General features: G+C 43.2%; 1 protein-coding gene across 1 annotated transcript in view; it reads left to right on the top strand.

Moving 5' to 3' along the window:
* Positions 1–26,061, top strand: part of Lrig1 (leucine rich repeats and immunoglobulin like domains 1) — a 101,126-nt gene that overhangs the window by 27,106 nt on the left and 47,959 nt on the right. Inside the window, exons 2-3 of the mRNA XM_034511419.2 lie at positions 10,947–11,018; positions 20,294–20,368. Of these exons, the coding sequence (XP_034367310.1) occupies positions 10,947–11,018; positions 20,294–20,368 (147 nt within the window). The remainder of the gene's footprint in view (positions 1–10,946; positions 11,019–20,293; positions 20,369–26,061) is intronic.

Raw genomic sequence — 26,061 nt, 5'->3', positions numbered from 1 at the left:
TGTATAACGTGGAGTATCATGGTAAATTTAAACATAGGCTTCTATATTGTGTTACAGATTCTGATGCTTGGGCTTCCTGTAGACTCACAGTGACATCACATAGAGATGGTAGCAGGCAGCAGGTGTGACTTTAGTTAAAAATGCAAGGACACATGTAAGTGAAGGAAGCTCACAGTTAACTCGCAAGCGTTTTCCTTATAGGAAGTTGCAGGATGGGAAAGTTGTTACAGTCACTGTGTCCTGTGCCTATTAAAGCATTTTATATGGTAGAGAGAGGGACAAGGGACTGATAACACTAAGGTAAGCTGCAGTTTATACAGATTTATTTGTTTAAAACACACCACTTCCATTTCCTTCTTTCTCCCTTTTAGTGGAAGAAGGTAGGCAGCATATTAAATATTATCCTTCTAACTGCTTACTTTAAACATTGAGGAGTGCAGGGATTGCTCAGTGGTTACAAGTACTGGCTTCTCTTCCAGAAGACCTAGGTTTAATTCTCAGCACACACATAATTACCCCCAGTGGGACTCCCCCCACAGTTATTCCCAGTACCCACAGCTTACAGCTGTTCCAGAGCATCTAACACCTTCTTTTGACATTTTTGGGCACATACATATGATATAGTTTGAAAAAATATACAAATCAAATAAAATTTAATAGTTGGGAGTAATTCTGGCACTGGGGAGGCAGAGACAGTTGGATATCTGAGTTTGTGGCCAGTCTGTTCTACAGAGTGAGTTCCATCACAGACTGGGCTACACAGAGAAATAAAACAATGAATGAATGAGTAAACAAATAAATATAGAAACCTCTTGATTATTACATGAGAAGTGAGTTAAGAAGTGAGTATCAAGTTTTTGGTTTTTTGTTTTTGGGTTTTTTTTTTTTTTTTTTTTTTTAATTCTATGATACGAAGTTTTATCCTGGTATTTTCCCCAATTGGTTTATGGTAGAAGAAAAAGAATTAGAACCGAGGGTTAAAACACAAAACTATAAAAAATTACTTCCTGGTTCTAGGATGGTGTGTGGTGGGTGATCCAGATAGAGGAATTTTGTTTGTTTGTTTTGATGTCTGCCTGTTTTACTCAGAGAAAGTGATGAACCATGGGGCCTTCATTCTTAATGCATATTTATATCTTCTGCCAGAAAGATAGGTGTGGAACTTGGCCCCCTTAAGCAGGGATGCTTCTTCTAGAACTGTGCTAAGATGGTTATTTTGCACATTGAGAGCTGTCCTTTCATGGCTCTTACTGTAAACACATAGATGTGACTCTGGGATGAAGTAGAGAATCATTTTAGGTGCTGGCACAGGAACTTGGTCACAGCATTGTGGGTGGTGGTTCTACTAGAGTTGACACTAAATTCTGTGGCCTATCAGAAGTGTCTATCAGGGTAGCCAGTTTCCAGTTTTCTATGCATACCCTAAAGTGGTGAATTTTAAATCTGTCTTGTGAGCTCAGGAAACACACTGTCTCCCAAGTGCTCACATTTGGTGGACTTTGCAAAGCCCTTGGAGAACCCAGGATTCCAAATTTATTCACTAGGTTAATGTCCGTCTTTTTTTTTTTTTTTTCTCAGTTTCTCATGTCCTGTCCCTTTGCCCAACTGATCTTTTTTTTTTTTTTTTTGCTGTAGAGGCAAAAGTTTCTGTTTCAATAGAGCATTTGGAAACTCCTTCTCTACTGTCCCCTGGAGGCATTATTAGCTTCTAAGTAAGTGGCCAGAGGTGAGCATTGTCTGTTCTCAGGTCTGGTGGCCATCTTGGGGTCATGAAGTGCCCCACTCTGAGTGGAGCCATACTTTATACTACAAAAGGTAGATTGTGACCCAAGAGTGACTGTTGTGCAAGTAATGAATTTTCAAAGCTCTGTAGAGTTTACACTCTGGGAGAGTGAATTTATGATTTTTTTGTAGAGCTAATAGACCAGGGAAAAGACAATTCTGAGGGGCTAGACTTGTGACCCTGCTTCCCTGACACTCCCATTTCTAAGTCTGTCTGAAACGCTTCTTTAATGGTAAAATCAAATAGTGGCCTTCCAGAACCTCTCCCCAGGTTCTGTGGTCATGGTCACACTCCTCTGGCGGCAGATTTGTGTGTGTGTGTGGGTGGGGTGGTGGTCAGGCTTGTGACAGGCAGCCATCCCATGCTCAAATGAAAGCCTTTTGCTTATAAAGTGCCCACCAACCACAGCAGTCATGGGCTGGAGTGCACCTTCATCATGGAATTAATTCATTTGTAGGTGTTAATGGTGCACAGACCATGTGAACAAGTGGCATTATGGGGAAATTGTGGTGTCCCCTCAGTGTCAGCCTTCACCAAGCATTCTTAAATAATAATAACAAAAAGAAACATGTCCAATCACATCACTTCTATGTGGCCAAGCAAAGATTCTTTAAGGAAAACAGATCCTGGAATCTCTTTTGTAAGGTGTGATGCAGGAAGCAAATGCGGTTTGTCTATTGTGATGCCAGGAAACAAACATTTCAGGTGTCCTGGTGCTTTAGGTTAAAATGTTTACATGGAGGAACAAATAGCTAATTCTGTTCCTGTGGAAAGAACTTCAGTGGTCCAGTGGTCAGCATTTAGGAGAGTCTCCGATACGAGAGTAGATTAGGGTTGGAGTAACCGTTGGCTCACCTGCTTGTTGGCTAAGCCAGGAATCTCTGGGCTCCTCTTTGCCACTTTGCCCTTTCCTTTCTCTGAGGTTCTGGTCACTTGGTGTCTTTAGAAGTTTGCTTCACTCATTTGCTGTGTGGCTTCTTTGCTCCTCTAGTCTTACTTCTCAGGACTCTTCCCCAGAAAACAAGTTCCTTCTCATCTCTTCTACCTCATCATTGGTTTTTTTTTTTTTTTTTTTTTTTTTTTTTTTTTTTTTTTTTTTTTTTAAAAAAAAGCATTCTCATCACAGCAGATCTTCCTTGTCCTGGATGCTTCTGGACTTTATGTGCCCATCCCAGGGGTGCTAGGCAGATACTGCTAATGAGTTTAGAGGGCGAGGTTGTTGGTGCAGAAAAGCCCACACAATGATCGATCTCAAGAGAAGCTGCAACACACTCATTGGGAAATAGTTTGTGCTTGTTTTGTTTGCTTTAACATTTATTTATTTATTTATTTATTTATTTATTTAGTATTTTTACGTGTTTGGGCATTTTGCTTACAAGTATGCCTGTGTACCACATGCAGTGTGAGTGGAGACCAGAAGAGGGTTTCAGATACCTCTGGAAAAGCCAGAAATGGTTGTAAACTGCCATGTGGGTGCTTGGAAATCATTTTTCCAAACGCTGTTCAATCAGAAACAAACATATCTCTCTGCAGTTCAGCTTTGGCTCAGGTCTATCAGTGTGCAACTTTTAGTGTACCTCTGTGAAATTCTTTCTGAGAGCCATTTGGTTATGGTTTTTGGTCAGGAGTCCTACCTGGTCAATACGTTGTAATCTTCAGACAACAGATAACCTCTTATCTCAACTTATATCAGAATTTATTTATTCATTTAAAAATATTTTATGTGTACGGGTGCCTTGTCTATATGTATGTCAATGCACCACATGTGTCCAGTGCCCCCAGAGTCAGAACAAGGTGCCAGATGCCCTAGAGCTTGAGTTACAGATGGTTATGACTTGCCATGTAGGTGCTAGGAATTGAATTCAAGTCCTTTGAAAGAGCAGTCAGTGGCCTTAACTGCTGAGTCATCTCTCCAGCCCCATGGGTATACATACATACATACATACATACATACAGGTGAATGTATGTGTGTGTGTGTGTGTGTGTGTGTGTATGCATATATATGCATATATACATGTATAATTAGAATGAATTACAGAATATGTCCTCATGGTAGACATACACTCAAACATTTGTTGAATTTGATTATTATTGCTTACTGTATCAGACTAAGCATGTATATACTGTTAGGCTAGAGCACATATAAGACCTTCTGAAGTTAGAGAGAGAGTAGCATTAGTTGGCATTGGAATTCCGAGGCCCCAGGCTATAGATGCTGCTCAGAGTTCTTGCCTAGCATGCATTGTTTGATTTTCTAGTTCTGCATAAAACATGTGGTGATACATGCCTGTAATCCCAGGACTTGGGAGGGAGAGGCAGGAAGATCAGAAGTTCTGGGTCATGCTTAGATATAGCACTTTCAGGGTCAGTTTAGGCTACATAAGACTGTATTTTTTAAGTTATTAAAAATTGAGGCTCACCCTAATTAACTGGCTTGATTTAAAGAGGAGTGGGTGTGTTCTCATCCTTATAGAGCTGTACTTTTATGGCTGTGTGTTAGATTCTCTTTCGAGTAACCTTTTAGGCCTCCCTTATTCTCCGGGAGGATGGTCTGTAGCATTTTTAGAATTTGAAATAATTGCAAACCATTACTGACTTTCTGAAATTGAATTAAGCAGAAACAGAATGAGTGGTAGGTATCTTGTTGGGACACTGTTCACCTCCCACTTCCTTAGTCACAGAAGGTATTCCATCGCCAAACCTCTGCTCCGGCGTGCCGTGACTGTGTCTTCCTTAAGAGCGAGCATGTTCTTCTGAGTGAGGGACCTTGGGTAAGGGCTCCAGATAGATGATTCCAGTTTAAGTGGCAAATGTGTCATTCTTAATATGATGTGTATTAACAGGCTGTTCATTGTGGCTTTGGGAAAGCATCTACAGTAGAAAAAGAGATAAGGACGTGTGTTGTCTATGGTTTAAAGTGTTTTCTATGTTCACAAACCTTGCAAATGGACATAGGGGCATTGCAGTGATTTCATTGGCAGTTGCTGTTATTCCTCAGAAGGTACTATACAGAAGGAACAGTCCTGAATGCGTAGGGCTCTTATGGCTTGAGCAGCTCTTGCATTTCGGAATTCTCAAAAGGAACAATGCTGCTTTTCTAACTCTAAGCAGACAATTTCCTGTGTAACGGGTGACAAATACTGCAAGTTCTGAGGTTGAAGAAGAGACGAACGGCCAGAACATACAGTATCATGGAAAAGGAGTTTCTGTGCTAGCTCTGGGCGCCTCCTGGCACTCCAAAGTTGGCATTGGGTTGCCTCTGACCCCTCCGTCTTTGCTGTGTTTCACTTTAGCAAATATCTGAAAGCTTAAACTAAGCAAAGTTCTGTGTAGTCCAGGAGCCCGGCCAGGGCTGAGTAATGGGAAGTGTACTCACTTGGAAACCAGACTGCGCAGGGAAACCTCATTCAGGAGGGAATTGCTTTCACAGGTTTAGGACCAATGCCTTCCGATTTGAATTATCTTCTGTTAAGGTTGAGAACCAGAACCGTGCTTTTTGCTGGGCTTGACTGTGAGAGTTTGCCTGTCGAGGCTTGTTTGCAGGGATGAAATGCCAATTGTGTTGTCTAATGAAGTGAGGTTACTTCCTCACCACAGCTTGCTCAAAAAGTAAGTGGCACTTTTTGTCCCTCAGCTTCCAACAAGTCAATGAATTATTGTTCACCAACTTTGAAGCATGCTTGCCAAGTTTGTAACATGTGGTTCAGGCTATAATCCAGGAAGGTGCTGGTCAGATTATGTAAATACTGATTAAGCCTATAGCATTACACTGGAACAGTTTTTATTAGAGTCGCCTTCCGAGGGACTTGGGATTTCTAGGGTCTATTTCCTGCTGGGATAGTTAAGAACTTTGCTTGAGAAGAACTTGGGGCCAGTCTGGTGGTGCATACCCAAATCTTAACACTTGAGAGGTGCAGGAAGATCAGGAGTTCAAGGTCACTCTCAGCTGTTTACTGCATTTGAGGCCAGCTTAAGTTACATTACTAAGACCCTGTCTAAAAAAAAAAGAGAGAGAGCGAGAGAGACTTGGATTAGTTTATTAATATCTCTGTACATTTTGAACAAAGCTCTTGTGTTATTAGGAAACATTTGGAGTGCTGGAGATCAAACTGAGTGAGGACCTTAAGTAGTAGGCAGGCACTCTTCCGAAGCCCTGAGTTATCATTATTGTTATTCTGCTTGGTGTTGGGAGTCAGACAGGGCCTGACATACCCCAGGCAAGTACCCCACCTGGAGCTCCTGAGACTAATCTATAACAGCTATCTTTCTTCTGTAGTTGCCATTTCAGTTAGAATATTTAGTGATTGTATCACGACGTAGAAGCATTGGTTCTAACACAGTTCAGCAGAAATTTCAGTGATAACTGAAGTACCCACCTCCGTGTAGTGCACATGTCTGTTGAGGGCTTGCAGTATGCCTAATATGATGAGGAGCTGAGCTCATACTCTCATATATTAAGTGTTTTCAATGAACAGCCACATGGTTAGCCATGGTGTTCTTCAGAGCAGTGATCTCTCAGCTATTGAAATTCTCTGGCTCAGAGGTGGGGAGCTTGCTGGGATACATGCTTAGTGAGCACAGGGTTGTCGTGCCCTGTTAAACAGTGTGCTTTTCAGACACGCCTGAATAAAACTTGAGCTGTTCTCTGCCTCCTTGCCTCTTGTGTGTTCCGAAAATGGTGGGCCGCACGACCATCTTTCAGCAGATTAGCTGAAAAAAAGTGTCTATGTCTGGGTTCAATTGTTTGAAGATCTGCATGCTCTTTGTGCAAGAACAGGGGCGATTTGTGTTGTGACAATGGTTGAAGGTACTCAGTGAAAGCTGCAGTTGGCAGGGACTAAATTCCCGACATTTCTTTCCTTGTGAGCTCTTTGCTACTGAAAGGTGCAGAAGTACTTTGGATAGTGTGTCCTGCTGACAGATGGATTGTTTTGACAGGAGAATCTGAACCTTCCACTGAAGACCCATTCAGATGTCAGGCAGGAAGGGGCAGCCGTGCTCCTTGAAATAAGTGGGATGTTTTAGATGTGTGTGCATGTCAGGTGCCACCTGGAGGAACAGATTTTGGTAGTTAACCCTTTTACTGTTCTTGGGATGAGAAATACATTTATACTCCTTTCTCCAGGCTTCTTGAGCTAAGTGTATGTCTTTTAATGTTGGAAAATGAGTGTTATTATTAGTAAGTATAGAGGACAAGTGTTTAAAAAACCTGTTACTTTTTTTAATTTGGGAAAAACCACACTGTGCTCATAATTGCTTTATTTATAGCAGCCAAAATGAGAAACAAGCTAACTGATCCTCAGATAGTAGATAGGCAAAATGTAGGCTGTTCATACTGAGGAGTATTACTCAACAGTCAGAAGCAATGAGACTTTGACATATGTATTGAGATTCATCTATGAACCTGGAAAGCATTGTGTTAAGTTAAATAAGCCAGACACAAAAGGACAAATGTCTGTGATTCCACTTAACATGCGGGTCCTAGAGTAGAGTTTATGGAGACAGAATGATGGTTGGCACATCCAGGGAAACTGGGATTGGGAATGTTATGGTGGAAAAGTTGATCCTGGTGGTGGTGATGGGTGTCTGAATGTGTATGTGGTCACTGAGCAGCACCTTACAAATGGTTATATACATTTTATCACAACCAACAAGTGGTACTGGGAATTTGTGTTTTGGTCGATGTTTACGACTGTTTTAGTCCTTGTTATATTTCCATGGAGGAATTAACATGGTTTTCCTGTTTCCTGGTAATGCATTTGAGGTCTCGGTTCCTTCAGAGATTCAGGAGAACTTCTTAAACTTAAAAGCCAGAGTAGCTCTGTCTAGGGACAGGAGCTGTTCCAGGGGCTGTGAGCCGAAGCGCTTTCACTCTGCACTGCTGCCCACAGGTGCTGTGGGAGAATGGCCCTTTCTAGGCAGTCCCTTGGCACGTGTGTTGGTCTGCGGCTTTTCTGGTTCAGTGACTGTCCAGGCTGACCCAATGAGGGATAACACACTTTAGTGTCTTGTCTTTGTAGCTGGTCACTGGAGTCGTGGTATCAAAGTCCTGGTGCTCCTCAGCTCTGGATGACAGTGTCAGTAAAGGTTCTTTTCTCATGTTCTAAGAAGCAGAATTAATTAGCATTTCTGAAAGTTAGTTATATTATCTTTTCAAGAAAAAACATTGGGTATATGGCTTTTAATGGATATGTGAGGTGTGAAAAAGGAGAGACATGATTTTATCTCAGAATGGTCAAAATGACGCCATCAGTGAACTATAGAAAGCCCACTGAGCCCCTGCCCCTCTGATGACCTATGCCTTCTGAGCCTGTAGCTTCTGGAGGCCAGGTCCAACAGAAGCTAGTGTTCCTCAGGCCAGGTGCAGCAGCTGGCAGAGAGGTTTGCTTTGACCTGTTCTTGGTTACTTTTTTTTTTTTTTTTAATTTTAAGGAACTGAAAATATTTCTCATAAGAACTCAGATTTTGAGTTTCTCTGAAAAGCCAAGCTTGGTGTCAGCACTGGCCCTTGTCTCTAGAGTGAAGGAGTAAATGCCTGTGAAGGTGGGTGGGTGGACTTGCATATTAGTCTTGGTCGGTCAATCTGTCAGCAGCCCAATCTGCCTGTCCTTCTATCTGCTCTTTGGCTTCTGAGAGCCTTTATTAAGTTCTCTTCAGCTCGCCCATGCCAGTTACCTTTGATGATGTAAGCTTTGTGCCACCGTCACCCCTCCCGAGACAGTGTCCCCATACCCTTTATGATAATCTGATCAAAGCAGAAAAATAATTAGTCCAGGCAGTCTTTTATGATATAGAGAATTCTCTTTCCCCGGTCTAAGCTGTTAATGTCTACATTCTCATTAATAAATACCTCCCAAGCACAGCCAAGTTCATACTTGACTTCAATATGTGGTTTAAAAATTACCACCTTCAATCTTTATGGTAACTTAATCTCTGGACAAATTGCTTTTAATTCAGACTGTGCCATGAACACAGATGGACCATTAGTTTCAAGTGCAGTTTGACTTTTATTTAGATGAATGTCTTTGAGTTCACAGTAAAATGGCTATCAGCTCTAGGGTAGTATTGATTGAAACGTCTCTGGAGTAAGTTTAAAAGATATTTACCATTTATGATTAGTAGCATTGTTAATTGGCATTAATGTCAATGGAATTAATAGCCAAGATGAAAAATGTTAATCTCTTGCATACACAGGCCTTGGTGGACTTCTGTGGCAAGAACAGGATGGCAGTGAAGCTCATCTTGACTACCTGTAGTGGCTTCTGTCCTTGATGGATTAGCCTGGCGTGTGCTCAGCGTGTGGTTAAGAAGCTGAGCTCACCCAATATTGCTGAGCTTGCTCTGTCTGCAGCTAAGGCTGTCTTCCCTAAGCAGTGGAGGGGAGAGAGGCCAGTTCAGAACAGGATGGGTGCTGTTACCTGAATACTGCTCTTGTGTGGCTTCCTTGCCTGGGGTTACCAAGAGCTGTGCACCCACCATTTGGCTTCCTTTCCTTGTTATTGTTATTCCTAATTTTATTCATTGATGGTAGGCATCCTGTGTTCATGAATAATCATGATTCTGAATCTGTTCATTTTCTAAATGTCAATGCTCCCAAACTTTTTTTAGTATTAAACTTTTGTTTAGACCAACATTTCTCAGTCTGAGGAGAATGGGAACTGAGGTACTGAGGTGCTGGGTGCCTGATTGTGGGACACTGACTGCTTAAGCTTGGCAGGATGTCTGAGGACATCTGCAGCTTTAATGTACCAGATATTAGTACCATCTTCTATCATTGCTGACAGCTGAACATATCTCTTAACATTGCTGTGTGTTTGTGTGTGTGTGTGTGTGGGGGGGGGTAGAAATCAACCCTTGGTGGATAACTACTGGCTTAGACTATGAAGTGCTGACATCTGGTTTTCTCTCTCTCTAGTACTTGATGTTGATACTTTAGATAAACATTAATTTTAAAAAAGTCATCAAGACTGGCCCTGTTAGTGTACTCCTTTAACCCTGGCAGAGGCAGTTCTTGGGCCAGCCTGGTCTACATAGCAAGTTTAAAGTCAGCAAGTGAGAGAGACCCTTTCTCAAAACAACAACAAAAGCCATTAAGAATGACCTTGAGGAGCCAAGCAGTGGTGGCCCAGGCCTTTAATCCCAGCACTCAGGAGGTTGAGGCAGGTGGATCTTTGTGACCAGTCTGGTCTACAGAGTGAACTCTGGGTTAACCAGGTCTGCCACATGGAGAAACCCTGTCTTGAAAAACCAGACAGATAAACAAAAGAATGTCCTTGAGGATCTGCTGTATGGTTCTCAGCCTATGGGCCACAGCCCCTTTGGGAGTATCAAATGACTCGTTCACAGGAGTTGCCAAGACCATCAGAAAACACAGATATTTACATTACAATTTATTGATTCATAACAGTAGCAAAATTACAGTTATGAAGCAGCAACAAAAATAATTTTATGGTTGGGATCACCACAACATGAGGAAGTGTATTAAGGGGTTACAGCATTAGGAAGGTTGAGAACCACTGGCTTAGAGAATAAAGGTGCACATGGTAAAAGGAAAGAACCAACTTCCACAGATTGTCCTCTGACCTACACACACACCCCACACAAATAATAAATGCAATTGAAAATGCTTATGTGCTTATTCCTGAGTATATGTATGTGTACCACAGCATGTATGAGCCTGCAGATATTAGAAGAGAGTATTAGGTTCTCTGGAACTGAGGTTACAGGTATTTGTAGGTACTGGGTACTCAAGTCTTCTGCAAGAACAGTAATTATTCTTAACCATTTCTCCAGTCCCACCAATGCAATTTTAAAGACTGAGTGGTCCTGGACTTGATACAGTACAAAGCATTTGGATTGGATTGGCCCATCTTAGTTTCTTTAGTGTTGGATAGCCAGTTAGTACTGGAAGTCTGCCTGAGTCCACTCTGGAAGTGTGGGTCCCAGCCTTGCTCTGTGCATGCTGTGTGCACTGAAGCAGGCAAGAAGAGTGGTGTTTATAAAGCTCGGTGTGTCTGTTACTAAAACAGTACACAAGAGGGAAGGTCACCAGGCAGAGGCTGTAGGTTTCTCTTTGAGGGACTTGGTGAATGAGGAAAGGTTTCTTGGTCTTTGATGAAATGTCAACTATTAATTTAGTACTTTTCACTTTCTCTTTTACCAGAAATCTGAGTTACAACAGACTCTCCGAGATTGACTCTGCTGCTTTTGAGGACTTGACGAATCTACAGGAAGTGTGAGTGTTCCCCTAAACCTATAGGGGTGGAGGGCAGAAAGATTTGGGGAAATCTCTTCATATTGTACTGTTTTCACTCTCCTGGGTAGCTGGTCTCAACTTATGGAAGGAATATTTGCATATGGCTCCTTACTGGCAAATGACACTAGAATAATTAATCCTTACACCCATGGTTTTGGTTACCTACAGTCAACCAAAAAATACAAAGTGGAAAATTCCAGAAATAAAGAATTCGTGAGCTTAAGTTGCATGTCATTATGAGTAGTGTGGTGGAACCTCACGTTTGCCCAGCTCACAAACCATTCATTTGTCCAGTTAGTATACACTGTCCATACCACTTGCCCACTCATCATGTGGTCAGCCATGGATTGATGCTTGTGTTCACATAATACCAATTCCCCTAGTAATGGTCCCTAGTTATGTGTTCATAAACACATATGCCAAAAAGAACCTCTGAAGTGGTTCCTTTAAGTGAAAAGATGAAAATACAGTAAGATTTTGTGTAAGAGATCACATTCACATAAATTTTATTTGTAAGTGTTTTTTTAAATTATTGTCAATCTCATACTATGGCTGACTTTTGTATGAAAAAAGACTATATATAGAGTTTCAGGTCCCCACGAAGGCTGAGGAGTGTAGCCCTCATAGATAAAGGGGTGCCATGTTAAATTTCTTATCCTTTGCTGTAGGCCCTGTTTTCTATGAAGGCCATGCTAGAGTGTAGTAGGCATAGTATTACTGGAATCATGGTTGCCCAATGGGAGTATAAGAGTGTGCCCTTTGATGGAAAGTCCTGTTGACTAATTGGGGAACATGCCTGTGCCCGTGCATTCTCACAGGTGCCACAGAGGTATAATAGTTTAGTCAGCAGAGGTACTTGGTGCCAGCCCGCCATTTGCATTTCCCACGAATCTGGCATAAAAGCAAGGGCAATAGAGGCTTGTCCTCCCTGTACCTCCTAGCAAGCCAAGCATTACTGTCATTGAACACCAGGCTTGCTACCTCTTGAGTGACCTTTAATGCAGGCCCCAGACATTCTTTTTATTATAAAGATTTATGCTTTGATACATCCATTGGGATTAGCAAGAATTTTAGCCCTATAGCAACTATACAGAAATTTCACATAAGTTGTGCAAAGCCATTATGATCACTTGCTGTAAACTACATACATAAATGCATATAATTTAAGAATCAAAATGTATATTATAGTTCTTTTTCCTTGTATTTTTTTTCCCAAGGCGGTCTTGCTGTATAGCCCAGGCTGGTTTCAAACTCGTAATTCTTCTGCCTCAGTCTCCCAAGTGCTTAGAATTATAGGGATTTATGGATTTATATATCTGGCTTACCCACTATTTCTCACAGTTACAAATACTTTGTTGTATAAATTAAAATTTCCCCCCTCATCAGTTAGACACTGATCAGTAGGATCTCCTTCATATATTTCAGGAAGTTTCCCCTGCACTAGGTCCCCACACTCCCTCTCCAATGCCCCTCAGTTCTGTGTGTCTCTCCCCACACTCCTTCCCTCAACCCCACTTCCGCTCACCCTCCCCACCTGATCCGTCCATCCTGTCATGCCTCTCTAACCCTCCCAGTCCTTCCAAAGTATTCTATGCTCTTTATGAATATTTATATAAAATTACTATAAATCATTATCAAGCTCTGTTATAGGCATTTTAGCAAGTCAGTACGTTCTTTACACATTTTTACTACAGGCAATTGATAAAAGTCTTTGGTGGCTAGTCTTTGTTCCATTGCAGCAGCTTATCTAATGAAACCTTAGTGTTATTCACTGATACAGTTTGCAAAATAGCTGCATTACCTATCCTCATGGCCAGATTTTATGGTTTTTATGTCTTTTTTTTTTTTTTTTTTTTTTTAAAATCATAGACTTCCAGAGTTAAACCCCAGAGTTGGAAGGAGCTTGGGAATGCCTTGTGTTGTACCTTCATTTTCCCATGAGGTCAGTGAGGTGAGGGTTGGGGGATGAAAATGTGAAGGCAGCCAAGACTTCAGTAACAAATCCCATAGGCTGCTGGCTTCTTCAGCAGAGGTGGATTCCTCATGTTTGGGGAGCTAGAAGCCTGTAGTGCTGGCTTCTCCTGAGCTCTCTCTCCTTAGCTTTTAGGTAGTTGCCTCTTACCATGTCTTCTCATGGTCTTTTCTCTGTGTTCATGGATCCCTGGTTTCTCGTGGTGTATCCTGATTTCCTTTTGTAAAGATACCAGTCATCACTTAGGACCCACCTATGTGGCATCACTTAAATTTAATGATGTTCTCCTACCCCTGTGCTGGAGATTGGATGCAGAGCCTGGACCATGCAAGCCAAACAGTCCACCACCAAGCTGCAGTCTCAGTCTCCTTAACGTAGTCTTTAAAGGCTCTGTCTGTAAACATCTATACTCTGATGTCCTAGATGTTTGTGCTTCAACACTTATTTGAGGAAGGGGACACAGTTCAGCCAGTCATAGTTTTTGAAGTTAAGCTTTGTCTACCAGGAGCCAGTTGGCTTTATAACTCAGTGCTTTGCTTTGGTCCAGGAGGTTGTTGACTCTTGAGGTTATTGTATGTTCAAATTCTCTGTCATTCTCAGAGATTATTAGTGGGAGAGATTAAAATTATGCCATTTCCTGTGACATCACAGGCTTCCGTTTATACTTATTTGAGTGTCTGCTTTGTGCCATAGCTTTTCTGAGTCAAGTGAGCTACAAAAATAGGTCTGTGACTAGGATGAGGCAAGGAAGGGCCTGTCCTTAGGCACTGATGTCACAAGGGCACCAAAACTTACCAGCCAAGATCATGGATATTTTGACGTCACATTTAAAAAGTCAAGATGAAGAATGTCTTAGAAAATGTACAATGAGCAAAACACGAAAAGTCTGAATCGATGTTTATGGTGTTTTTCCTTTCCTCTCAGTTTCAGAATGGCTTGACCACACTGTTTTTATTCTATCTTGTCTTGGCCTTTTGAGTTGTTCATTGTGGATTGTTTTTCACATTCATTTTGACCTTTATCTTAAATCCTGGTAATAGATTCTGCATCCTGCCTTTCAGACATGTTGGTAAGTGCTCTGGAGAGCACTTTCTGTGTCTGTGTTTATCTCTCTACATAGCTGCTCCTTACTCAGGAGCTTTCTACTTTCATTTGGTTTTACTCCCTTGACCCTGCCCTCCCCCCTCACCCCCTAGGAAGGGGCCCAGTGTGTCCTGTTCTCTGTGGCTGCAAGGCCTCCTGGTGGGAAAGTGGTTGTTTTGGTAGTAAGAGTGCTAGAGTTGAGATTCTACTTCTGGATCTGTTCCTGCACAGGTGACTTGGCTCTTCAGTGTCCCTTTCCCCTTTCTGTGGCATGGACATAGTGACCCATGGTCAGTCCTGTTGTAGTTCCTGACTGATGTGGATATGTGATTCCTTCCTGCTTTTGGAACTCTGCAGCTCCCATACTAAGCATGTTGTTTAGAAACACATCCTTGAGGCAGACAGATTGGACTTGTTGCCACTGTGACTGCCTCCTGCCTCTGTGGATTGAATTCGTCATGCCCAGAACAGCAAAATGAACTTCTCCGTGGTGGAGCCCCGGAGCTTTCTGTAAAAGAATTCTGATAAATCCTGGTGACTCAAAGAGGTACCAGCAGTGAGTGGTGGGAACTAGGTGAGAATGTGGAAGAGGGAAAAAGCCAAAACAAAAGAACACAGTCCACAGTTGACACACCAGTGTTTCCAAATTAACTGGGCTCAAGTCAGTTCTCCCAGACCTTGCTGTCTTCAGATCCAAAGGCGGGCACAGGAGTTGTGGTGGCTTAGCACTGGTTTAATTTTAGAGGCTCTAGAACCACACAGCGTTGTGGGTTGGGAAGAGAGAGAAAGCAAGTCCTTTGGAGGCTCCTGGAGGACATGTGCAGCTGCTTCCAAGCCACAGTCTTCACTGCTCACAACCGAGGAAAGCCCACCGGGGAGTGCTGGACAAGAGTCCTCTATAATCAGAGGGCTATTTATACAGTCCTCTCTGAAAAGCCACTGGGATCACATTACTGCGGGTGGCTTGGGAGTGCTTGCTACTAAGCTTCTTTGCTCAGAGCCATTGCCCTCAGTGCTTCCTGGAGAGGGTTAGGGAGCCCTGCCTCCAGGTATTTATGGCTCAACTCTTCTCTGTCCCATGCTGCTGCTCCCTCCCTCATCCTGCTGGTGTGCATGTACAAGGACAGGTGCGGAGGGTTGTTGATGGTTGTAATGAAGGAAGATTAAATACTGAGGAGTATTTTGATAGACTGCTTTATTGCTATTAGTACTGACTGGTAAGTATTTCCCATCTAAGTATCCACAGCCTAAACTTTTAGATTTATTTCTCCTGGATCCTGCCAAAACCCCATGACTCTGGTACATGTATTATTTACATTTTTTAAAGGAGGAGACTAAGGTACAGCAAGGTTAAGTGGCATGCTGAGGTTCATCTGATTGGTAAGGAGTAGAAGAATCACACTCTCTGGCTCTGCTGCTTGGTACCTTGCCTTTGTTTCAGTAGAGGTGGATTGAGTGTACTCCTGAAGGACTGGTGTGTGACTCAGACTTTGGACAGAGCTGGACACCTACTCATCATTCGCCCTTCTTGTCATACGTGATCATTAACTTGGCTCTCCATATCCATGGATTTATCATCTGTGGATTCAGCCAACCTCTGATTGATAATTGAAAAATACATTTGCTTGACATATGTACAAATGTCCTTTTCCCCTTGTCTTTATGTCCTACACAGTATAATTAATGGTTTACCTAGCTTTTACGTTGTCTTAGGTATGCTAAGTAATCTAGAGACATTGAACACAGGACTCATTCAGGTTACATACAGGCATTATATGTATTTCTATAAGGATCTTGAGTAGATTCTGGTATTTGCAGGGAGTTCTGGATCAAACCTTCATGGATTCTAAGGGAAGGTATCCTGTATTATTATAGTAAACTAATCTTATCTAAGCAGCTGCATCTATGGTAGTCTTATCAAGGAAAATCTTAAGTCAGTGTTACTCTCTAGTAACTGGAGCCTTGATTTTAAGACCTGTTTGCTTGTAAGCACTAGTGGATTTTTTTTTCTTTGTAAGAAACGACCAACCAAATTTCCAACTTGGCTCCTGTGGACTGCAGTCCCATCTCTGTTAGGAAACAGACAATAAATAGCCCAGAGCACCCACTCTCTGTTCAAAGAGCCAATTGGCTAAATAAACTAGTGAACAAAGTGCTTTGTTCTCACCTCTCACATCAGCAAAAGGCTACCCTGTTGCTGGCCAGAAGAAGGTCTTCATGTGTGTAGTATGTAAGGATCTGTGTGAAACAGAAACATGCAAGTTTCTTATAACTGTCAGAGGAGCTTCCTCTGGGAGGCAGAGTAGGGCTTGAAGTGTAAGGAAGCTTGCTTTATCTTTCATTGAATTCTCATATTATTCATTGGGGTGTTAAAAATTCTTATTGTGTGTCCATTTCAGCCATTTGGTAAATTAAAACAGCACAGAAAACCCCACTGTAACCCACAATTACTTCTTGGGTAGGTTTTATACTGTTTGTTAAAGCCAAATTTGACTGTTAATCAATGATGGCGCTGCACCATGAGCTGCCCTTTATGACACTGTGTATACTACAGCATGTAATATTCTCTTTAACAAGATACTTGTAAGTAGGAGCCTTGGGAGAAAGCTGCAGGATCAGAACGTTCCAGCTGACCTTAAGGGTCAGTGGGAAGCATCCTGGGGTCAGGCAATCTGTGTATCTCATTGACCCTTCTTACACCTCCTCCAGCTCTAGGGTTGGGCTGTGATTCATGCTCTGGTCTTGAATCATCAGGAAAAAGGTTTATAAAAGCCAGACATTTCAGGAAGATTTGTAGTGCTTTGAGTGGAAGTAAACTGGGGGGTTTGGGGGGGGTAGAGTCAGCAGGGAGTTGCTAGGGCACAGGGCCTGAGGAATGGAAGCATATAACCCTAGATAGTGAAAGTACCTCATCTCACACTATCCTTAATGTTTAAAAGTTCTGTATTCATGGAGACGGCTGTACACCCAGAGCGTCTTTTTCTCTCAGTGCTCCAGTGCTATTTTTGACCAATCTCTATTTCAGTCTGGCACACAGCTCTTCATGTCTCAGAGTGAGTTTGATGCTTTTGCCTTCTGAGGATTGCATTCTCCTTTCGTCCCGACAAACAACTGGTACTACAACAGTAGTGGTGGGGCTAGCTGTTTACACTGAACTAGCTTTTTTTCTTTTTTAGAGTAAAAATGATCTAAAAGTAAGCTAGCCACGCAGTTAGTTCCTGTGCTTTGGGCTCCAACTGTCCTCTCCATAAATCAGGCAGCCCTGTTGAAATTAGAGCCTGCTATTTCTGACCGGGCCTGTTGCTCCGGGACTGTTCATCAAGACATACGTTCGCCATTAATCTTCAGCCCTGGTCTACCATTCCTGCATAATCCACTTTCAGCAGGTTCATGGAGCTAGGAAGTACTAGCCAGCCCCTTCTCTTCACTCATTTAGTTCTGTGATATGTATGGAGTGGGGTGATTGTCCATATGCGTAGCAAGGCTGCCCTGAGACCAGGTTTCTCAGCTGAGGTTCACCTGCAGGGAATCAATCCTGTACTCTTTGTTTGAGGTTCAAAATCAAGTTATGATAAGCAGGCAGGAAATAAGGCAACCTTGCTGCTACCTGAGGGTTATGAGTGGGCAAGCTGGTCTTCTACTTCCTAGCCTGACAGCTTGCTGCTTTCTGATTTGTCATGTTTGTTTGTCTCCTGGCTTCGCTGCACTGGTCACATGACCCCAGGCTAAGGTTTTAACTGGACATCAATTTACTGTAATGTAGGAAATACTGGTAGCTGGTATCTGACTCAGAGTTGCTGCTGTGATGAAATCAGCAAGGCATGGTGTATGGGCTGTAATTACAAGGCAGCAACTGCTGCCCTTAGGAACCTAGTTCTTGAGGCTTCCCTCCTCAGCCTCGGTCACTTATTTGTGGTGACCTTGGTCCAGTTACTTATGTTTCAGTGTTTTGGCTGCTTCATTGGTTTACTGGGATGTTCCTGGGACCTACATCTAGGTATCTAAAGATGAGGAAATACATAGGAAAGGTCCTAGAACAGGACCCACCCCAGTCTCTAGGAAATCACTGCTGTTATTGTTACTGTCGCGGCCATCCTGATTTCCAGTAAACTTTAAGAAATGAGCTCTTTTTAGATTTTTCTTATTTATTCACTTTACATCCCTTCCCCTCTCCCCTCTGTACCCTCTTATGCAGAACACAGCCCCCATCCCCCCTTGCACATCAAGTTGCTGAAGGACTAGGCACATCTTTTCCCACTGAAGCCAGGCAGTCCATTTATGGGACCGAGATCCACAGGCAGGCAGGCAACAGATTCAGGGACATCCCATCCCCCCATCCCACACTCAGCCCCCACCCCTGCCCTGCTCCAATGATTGGGGACCAGCTGCTTATCTGCTATGTATGTGCAGGGGGCCTAGGTCCAACCCATGCTCAATCTTTGGTTGGTGATTCAGTCTTTGGGAGACCCCAGGGATCCAGGTTAGTTGATTCTCTTGGTCTTCCTGTGGGGTCCCTGTCCTCTTTGGGTCCCTCAATCCTTCTCCTAACTTTTCCATAAGACTCCCAGAGCGCCATCTAATGTTTGGTTGTTAAGTGTCTGCATCTTTTTCCATTGGCTGCTGGTTGGAGCGTCTCGGAGAACAGTTGTGCAGGATGCCTTGTTGGAAGCAGACCTCCAGCAGTTTTTCTTGCTTTGATAAAATGTGGAGGTCATTTCCACTCATCAGCACAGCGCCGGGCACTGAGAAGATTTATTGGTTGAGATTAGGACTGATGAGCATTTTCAGTGCCTCCACACAGTGATGGGACATGGCGGGGCAGGAGAGATAACAGAGAAGCAGGATCTGTGTGAGTTAAGGGGCAGTCAGATAAGAGACTGTTAAAGTAATTAATTGTCTATTTCCACAAACAAGGGCTCTTTAAGTGGAGAAAGGATTTGCCACATGATACAGACCTGCCTTCTCCCTGCCAGATGCTTCAGACATGGAATTAGTGAGACAGGCATTCTGTGTCCTACAGTCAGTAATTGCCAAGTTTCATCCCTAACTGACTTTGGCACTGAAGAAAGCAAATGGGGTAATTCAGGCCCCAACCACTTCTATTCATTTCTGAAAAGATGGCAGCCAGCCAGCCAGATGATTCAAACAAGTATCCAAGCCGTGTACTTGTTTGAATACAGCTGTCATTTCTGTGGTCTTGTCCCCAAATGGAGTAAGATGCTTTTTGTAAGATGTACCTCCTGTAAGAAATTGGGAATAAGATAACCAATTTTTATCTTCTCACTCCCCTTATTACATACTGTTTCCTTCTAGCCAATCCCCTCAGAAGCCTGAACTTTGTGTCTTGGGTTTCTTAAGGCTTTTGGGGCTCGAATTGTAAGTCTGACTTTGGATTTTCTTCCCAGATTTAGCCATGTTTGTCCACATAACGAGGCCAGGTTACACAGCCTCTGGGGGCAGACAAGCCAGGCTGTGCTTTGGCTTGTGGACTTTCCCATCCATTAAAAGATACTAACTGTGGAAATCTGGATTTAGACTATCATAATGGGACAGGGTCCTGGAGGGCGAATCCTATCCACAGGGGAGTTTCAAAATGTCTGTTTGCAGAAGTGTGGTACACTTGTTTTTGTTTGTTTTCTTCACACGTCACTGAGTCCAACTAGGCTGGAACCTCAAATAGATGAGGGTGTGAGTCCAGTCCCCTTGTTACATCAGAGGAGGTACACTGGGTGCCCTGGAATGCCCACCCTGTTTCATTCTCATGTTGCCCCTTGCCTGGTGACAGTGCCAGAGTATTTAGGAGGGATCTGTTCTTCCTATCTCCCAAGTCCTTTGTGACTGCTTCAGTTCTCCATGACCGTTTCTGTTCATGGTCATGGGAATACATTTGGCTAGAACCTGCATCGGGCTCTGTTTTCACTTCCTTCTTAGTCTGATTTCTGAGCTTGATGGGAAGCCAGAACACAGTTCCAGTTTGTGTTTATTTCTTGCCAGGCCTGTGATAGGTGGTTAGTAGTTTCTGACTTCATGTGCCTTGTCTCCCTTTAAAAACAGATTCTAAATGCCTTATCATTTATCTCACATCTCGTTACAGCCTTACTATGGTTAACTACAGCACTGATTTGTTATTTTTCTTGTGTGTGATTTCTAACTACTAATATAAATGCTCTAAGTGATAGATTGTTTCTTGTTCTTACAGGTACCTCAACAGCAATGAGCTGACAGCCATACCATCACTGGGCGCTGCCTCCATACGAGTTGTCTCTCTCTTTTTGTAAGTGGTGCCACCTGGGGACCCTGGGCTGTGTGGTGAGGCCATCGTGGTCACTGACACTTGGTTACTGATACTTCCTGTCTTTTCTGGTGAACAATGGCCTTTCTTCATGTTGCCTAATAATGATTATAGCAAACACTGTATTTTGCTGTTTGGGAGTTTATAGAATTACAAGTTGGAAGTTTTGCTGCATTTCTAACTTGTGGAAAATTTGTCTTTTTTTTTTTTTTTAAACCCTGCCAGAGGTACATATAATAGATCCTTTGCTTTTAGTAACTGAGTACTAACTTGGTTAAACTAGGTTAAAAGACTGAACTATGACAGTTTTATCTTTGTGCAATGAATTTTGGTAAACCCAGTTTACTTTTATAACCCTAAAAAATAATAAAGTACTTAGAAAGCCCTGGAATCCTGCTAATAGTGAGGGGTAATCTGTTGCTGTTTGTGTTAAGCTGAGATAAATCCTATGTGCAGTGTTTGCTTGTGCATCTCTGTGACAAAGCACCTAATGGAAGCAACTTATGCAAGGAAGGATTGATTTTGGTTCAGAGGGTTTTGATCCACCATAGGGGGATGCAAGCGGTGTAGTCGATTGGTCTGTTATAGGAGCTTATGACAATGGCTGTCCAAATGCTGCAGAGAGGCTAGAACCAGAGTCCTCATAACCTCCTAACACCTGCTCTTGGTGGTACACTCTGCTACCTAGCCTAGCTTCGAAGAGTTTCACAACCTCCCCACAAACACTACCATCAGCCAGGGAACAAACACTCAAACATGAGTCTGTGGGGGACAGTTCAAGCTCAAATCATAATACCGAGTGTTACTGTAGACAAAACATTCAGGGTCTTAACCAAAAATGAAGAGGAGGGAGCTTTGAAGGTGTTGTCATTTAAGCTGCTTCTAGCTTTTTCTGGGGATTAAGCACCTGGCTTCACTCCATTCCTGTGGCATCAGGTGAAGTGCCACAGGTTTAAGCTCACTCAGCCATCTTTCCAAATGTGCCCTGAGTACAGTAACGCTCACCACCAGGTTTTACTGGCAGCTTCCCCAGCAGATTACCATGTGTTACCGAACTGCCCATCTCCCACACGTTTCTCTGCATACTTTTAATTTGTTGGTTTAATGATTCATGGTCTCACCTGTATACATTGTTTTTTCAACAAGGGCTCAGCGGGCTGAGCAGAGGGACTTAGCAGGAAGTTAAGAAGATTGCCAGTGTAGCTTGCAGATCTGATTCTGGCTGACCACAGGAGCTGTGTTCAGGGCTGCTGTGTCCTGTGAATGGTGCCCTGAAGCTTAACCCTTTCTAAGGCCTGGTGGTTTGCAAGAGAGCATAGGGAGTAGAATTTGACTCTCTGTGTTCTGGAAAAATGACTCGCTGTCTCAGAACCTCTTTTCCCTCATTTACAAAATGTGTTCCTTACACATTCCCCATGGGCAAGGTCAAGACTAAAGGGGAGTGGAAGGAACTTTCATAAAGCATTTGTTATCCCATGAGACATGATACATGGCCACTGCTTCTGGCAGGTGGCTTGTCACAGCTCTGTGGATCTTGGTGACCTCTCACATTTAGGGGTGCAAGATTTGTGAATTAGCTCTTATTCTGTGAGGTGCTTTTGTGAAAGCTGTATCCCTTTTAGACAGGCAAAGGTCTGGTTTTCTTTTTGTATCTACTTGGCCTTTGTGCACAGCATCTGGAGAGTGTTTAATTGCTGGTAAATTAGGTCAGTTAGCCTTATGTGAAGCTAATTAGGGATGTGATAATCCCTTGTGTGTCCACGAAGCACAGCACTTGAAGATGCTTGTAACTTGTGGCTCCTGGAAGCCCAGGTTGCAGTTCCTGTCAGCTGCAGGCATGCTAGAGTGCAGAGCCTCACGCCAGCCACTCCCATCACAGGCCTTAATTAGAAGGGCTTGACCACTTGCCCCACTTGTGAGCGAGCATCAGAGCACAAGAAGTGCTGCTTTTCCCATGCTCCTTACTTGGTGAGGAAGCCAGGGAGGACTAGCTCCCCAAAGTCTCCCTGGTTCCAAGACAGCAGTAGGGGATGCTGGATGAAAATGTCCTTACAGTTAATTCTCCGTCACGTATTCCAGTGACAGCAGGGCCCCTGGCACAGTCCTTGGGCCTGTGGGTCTTCGAATCTTCTCTTGCTTTACTAACTACCTATTTGTTCTACTCTTTGGCACCAGTGCCAGGGGGAAGTGGGGCAGTTGGACCCTATTTCTCATCTTCCATCAGACCACGTAGAAATATGTAAAGCAAAAAAGCCTCCTTTTCTGTTGTGACTCAGTTTGGAAAACACAGGGTTGTGTTGGTGGCCACTTCATTGGTTTTCTCTTGTCCCCTTCTGACTTGGGAAGTAATTTCTCTGAAACTAGTAGCTGAAGGATCGTTATCTTCTTTTTCTGAAACTGTCTTCCTGATGCTTGAAAAATGTTTAGTTAGCAGTGTGACCCCTAGGGAGCATTATAGGCCATTTTGCTTCCACCAGATGGGCCATAGGTCCATGGTCCACTTGCAGCTTCTTATTTTCCTTCTGTGTCGTATCACAAAGACACACCGGTCGCAACTACTACCGTTGGTACTTCAGACTGTAGGTAGTAGGTTCTGACTTTCAGTGTGGACACCTGCCATTCCGGATGCAGCTTTAAAGTGTGCTCCTTCTCTCTCTCTCTTACTCAGGATTGTGTTTTCACATCACAATTCCCTTCCTTCTAGGTGTCAACCTTGGGAAGGCCTCATGGAGGAGGTTCCGTTTCGTGCCTGTGTTTAATATCAGGGCATCAAAGAGAATTTGAAAAGCTGGGGTCATCCAGCACGATTTCAATTGGTTATTGCTTTCTCATTGAACGGAGCTGACTTAATATGTTTGTCAAAGAACATGTTTATTTGCATTAATGTTGAGGATAATGCCAAAGCCATTTGTCCTTAATAACAAAAAGCAAGAAAACTCAAGGAAAGCTTTTAATAGGATTGGGTTGGAGTGAGGGACCTCATTTCATAAAAATAGATCTCAGAAAAAGTAACAGACTTTTGTTAGAAAGGAACAGAATCTGCCAGAAGATTTTTATGTTCAAGATAAAAAAAAAATTTGGGGGGGGGTGGAGTTCAGTAAACTTAAGTTTTGATTCTCAGGGCAACAGTAATTTTGTCTGACAAACCAGTCCCATTTCTGTTGAAGATCTGTGCTTTTCCTCCAGCATTGCTGCACTTAGATCATTGAGTAGTGGGAGTGGTTCCGCACTCATCGATGCAGAGAAGTGGGCTTGGGCTCTGTCTCTTGCAACTGCTACAGCATATTTCCCAAGTGATCCTTGTAGAGGCTGCTGTACTCCTCCAGGCGTCAAACATTTCAATCTGTGTCCTGCATAGTCAGGACACCTGAGCAACAGTTAGCTACACAGAATTGTTTGTGACTTTGGAATATTGCTATTTAAAGTTTATGCTGTTACTTGGAAATGCTTCTCTTACACTTATTATTACTATTACTTTAGCTCACATGTATGCTTGTCATATCTCCACATGCCTGGTGCTCACAGAGCCCAGAGGAAGGCATTGTGTTACTTGAAACTGGAGTTATAGATGGTTGTGGGCTGCCCTATGGGTACTGGGAATCAAACTCAGATCCTCTGGAAGAGCAGCCAGTGCAGAAATTAATTCATAATGAAAGTGTAATTGAAAAGCAGTTTTAAGGGGAGAGAGCTGTGATCTGCAGATACCCTCCATCCCCACTCCCGCCATGAACACATGCCTGGAAGTCAGAGATTTGGGGATTTCATTCAACTTTGGAAATTATGCCTGACTTCAGGTCCTGAGCTAAGACCATCAGCAATTCAGCTTGAAGCACAAATTATTTTTTTCTTTTCTTCTTCCCTTTTTCCTCCTCTTCTTCTTCTTCCTCTTCTTCCCCCTCCCCCTTTTCTTTGCATTGGAACTGGAGTGTTTCCCCTTCATCTGAGATACAAGTGGAGGAGAGGCTCTCGCCTTTGACTTTCCCTAGCTGTCCTTCAAACTTCCTGTGAGTGCATCCCCAATAGGCTAGTATTTGCAGACATAATAAAGAGCTCATGGGGAAAAAACAAAAACAAACAAACAAACAAACAAACAAAAAAACGTCTTTAGCATGTGATGTTTAACCGAGGAAGGATGAAATAATAGTCATTTCTATAGCTGAGGCTTTATGTCAAATGGGGGCCTCGTTTTACTATTTTATAAGCTGGGTGTTGTGGGTATGCACAGCTGAGGTGGCTGTGGCTGCTCACCTTGTTGGTGTACCATTTGCCAGTCACCAGAAGAAGAAAGACAATCAAGGCTGTTGAAAACTGGTTGCCCTGATTCAGTAGTTCTGTTTGGGACAAGAGAATTATGTCCTCCAAGGAGCTGCTGTCCTGCTGTGGAGGACCTCTGCCTAGCTTTATGCAAGATGTGGGAGAGGAGCCGGTACTAATGCATTCTTCCCAAACCCATTGGACTTTGGAAGACAATAAACCAGCCATTTCCTGGTATCACCTGTGTTGGGCATCTCTCTGCCTGGAGTAGTGGGCCCCAAGTAAATGAATACTCAGAGAGTTGCAGGGCAGGAGACATGGATATACTGACCATGCTTGAGACCCATGGCTGTCATCAGCTTGTTGTTTGTAGGTGGCCGACCTGGGGCTCTCCAGCTGACTTTCCAAGGTACGAGGGAGGGAAGGAGATGAGGACAGGACACTAACTTGGCAGGACACACACTGCCCCTGAACAGATGATTAGAGAGTCCTGGTGGCTGTTGAAGCTTCCCCCCAGTGCAGGAGTCAGGTTTCGTACTACTTGCCTTACTCTGATCATCAGTTACTGGCATCTCTTAGATCCTTGTCCTCAGCTGAGCCTTGAAGCATCTCTTTGTTTCATGTGGAAGTTTAAAGGGGGTGTTGGTGAGGTATGCAGTTTTCTCTTTGCTCTAATGGGTCTCCCTCTTGTCTCTTCCCAGCCTTGAATTGTATATAATCCTGCCATTTCTTCTTGCTTTCCCAGCCTTCTGCCCTGGGGAGGCTTTAGTCCTCATCATCGGTAGGCAAAAGAGATAATGAAGAACCAGCTTGCCTCCATTTTAGGCATAAAAGCTGTCTTGTAATAAAGACAAACTAGGTTCATTCCTGTTTATGATTAAACCTGTTTCTCAAGGATTGGGCTATGCCCTCTGTAACCCTAACTACGAATGTTCTGTACTGCCTCTATCAGGTATGGCAGTCATGTCTTTGTTTCAAAAAGCTAATAAGCATCTTGCAACCCTCCCTTTGCTTCAGAGGGTTGCTATGGCTACCTTGTTGTGACCACCTGTTATTATGCCCACCTTGCAACTATGTCTTTGTTTCAGGCGTTTTTTGTGGCTAACTTGTTATGCTTATGTTCTGCTCCTGTAACTCTGCCTTTTTTGCCTGCCAACTCCCCATTTGGAAACCCCATACCCCTGAGCTATAAAAGTCTTGTCTTCCTCACATCAGGGCTACTCTCTAAAATTCCGACTTAGGGTGAGACAGCTGGCTGGTACAGTCCCCCGTGTACCTCTTAAAATAAAGGTTGTTTTCCTTTGCTCTTTCTCCTCACAATGCTCAGGTTTAACAATAAAGGAAAAGCAGTAGGGCACAGGCTGGTTCCCGGTCCACTTGGCAGTTGTACATTAAGGCATGAAGTCTGCTGGGAGGCTCCT

Source organism: Arvicanthis niloticus, chromosome 9 (assembly GCF_011762505.2).
Source record: "Arvicanthis niloticus isolate mArvNil1 chromosome 9, mArvNil1.pat.X, whole genome shotgun sequence".
Lineage (NCBI taxonomy): Eukaryota > Metazoa > Chordata > Mammalia > Rodentia > Muridae > Arvicanthis > Arvicanthis niloticus.
This window is presented reverse-complemented; position numbering and strand designations above follow the sequence as displayed.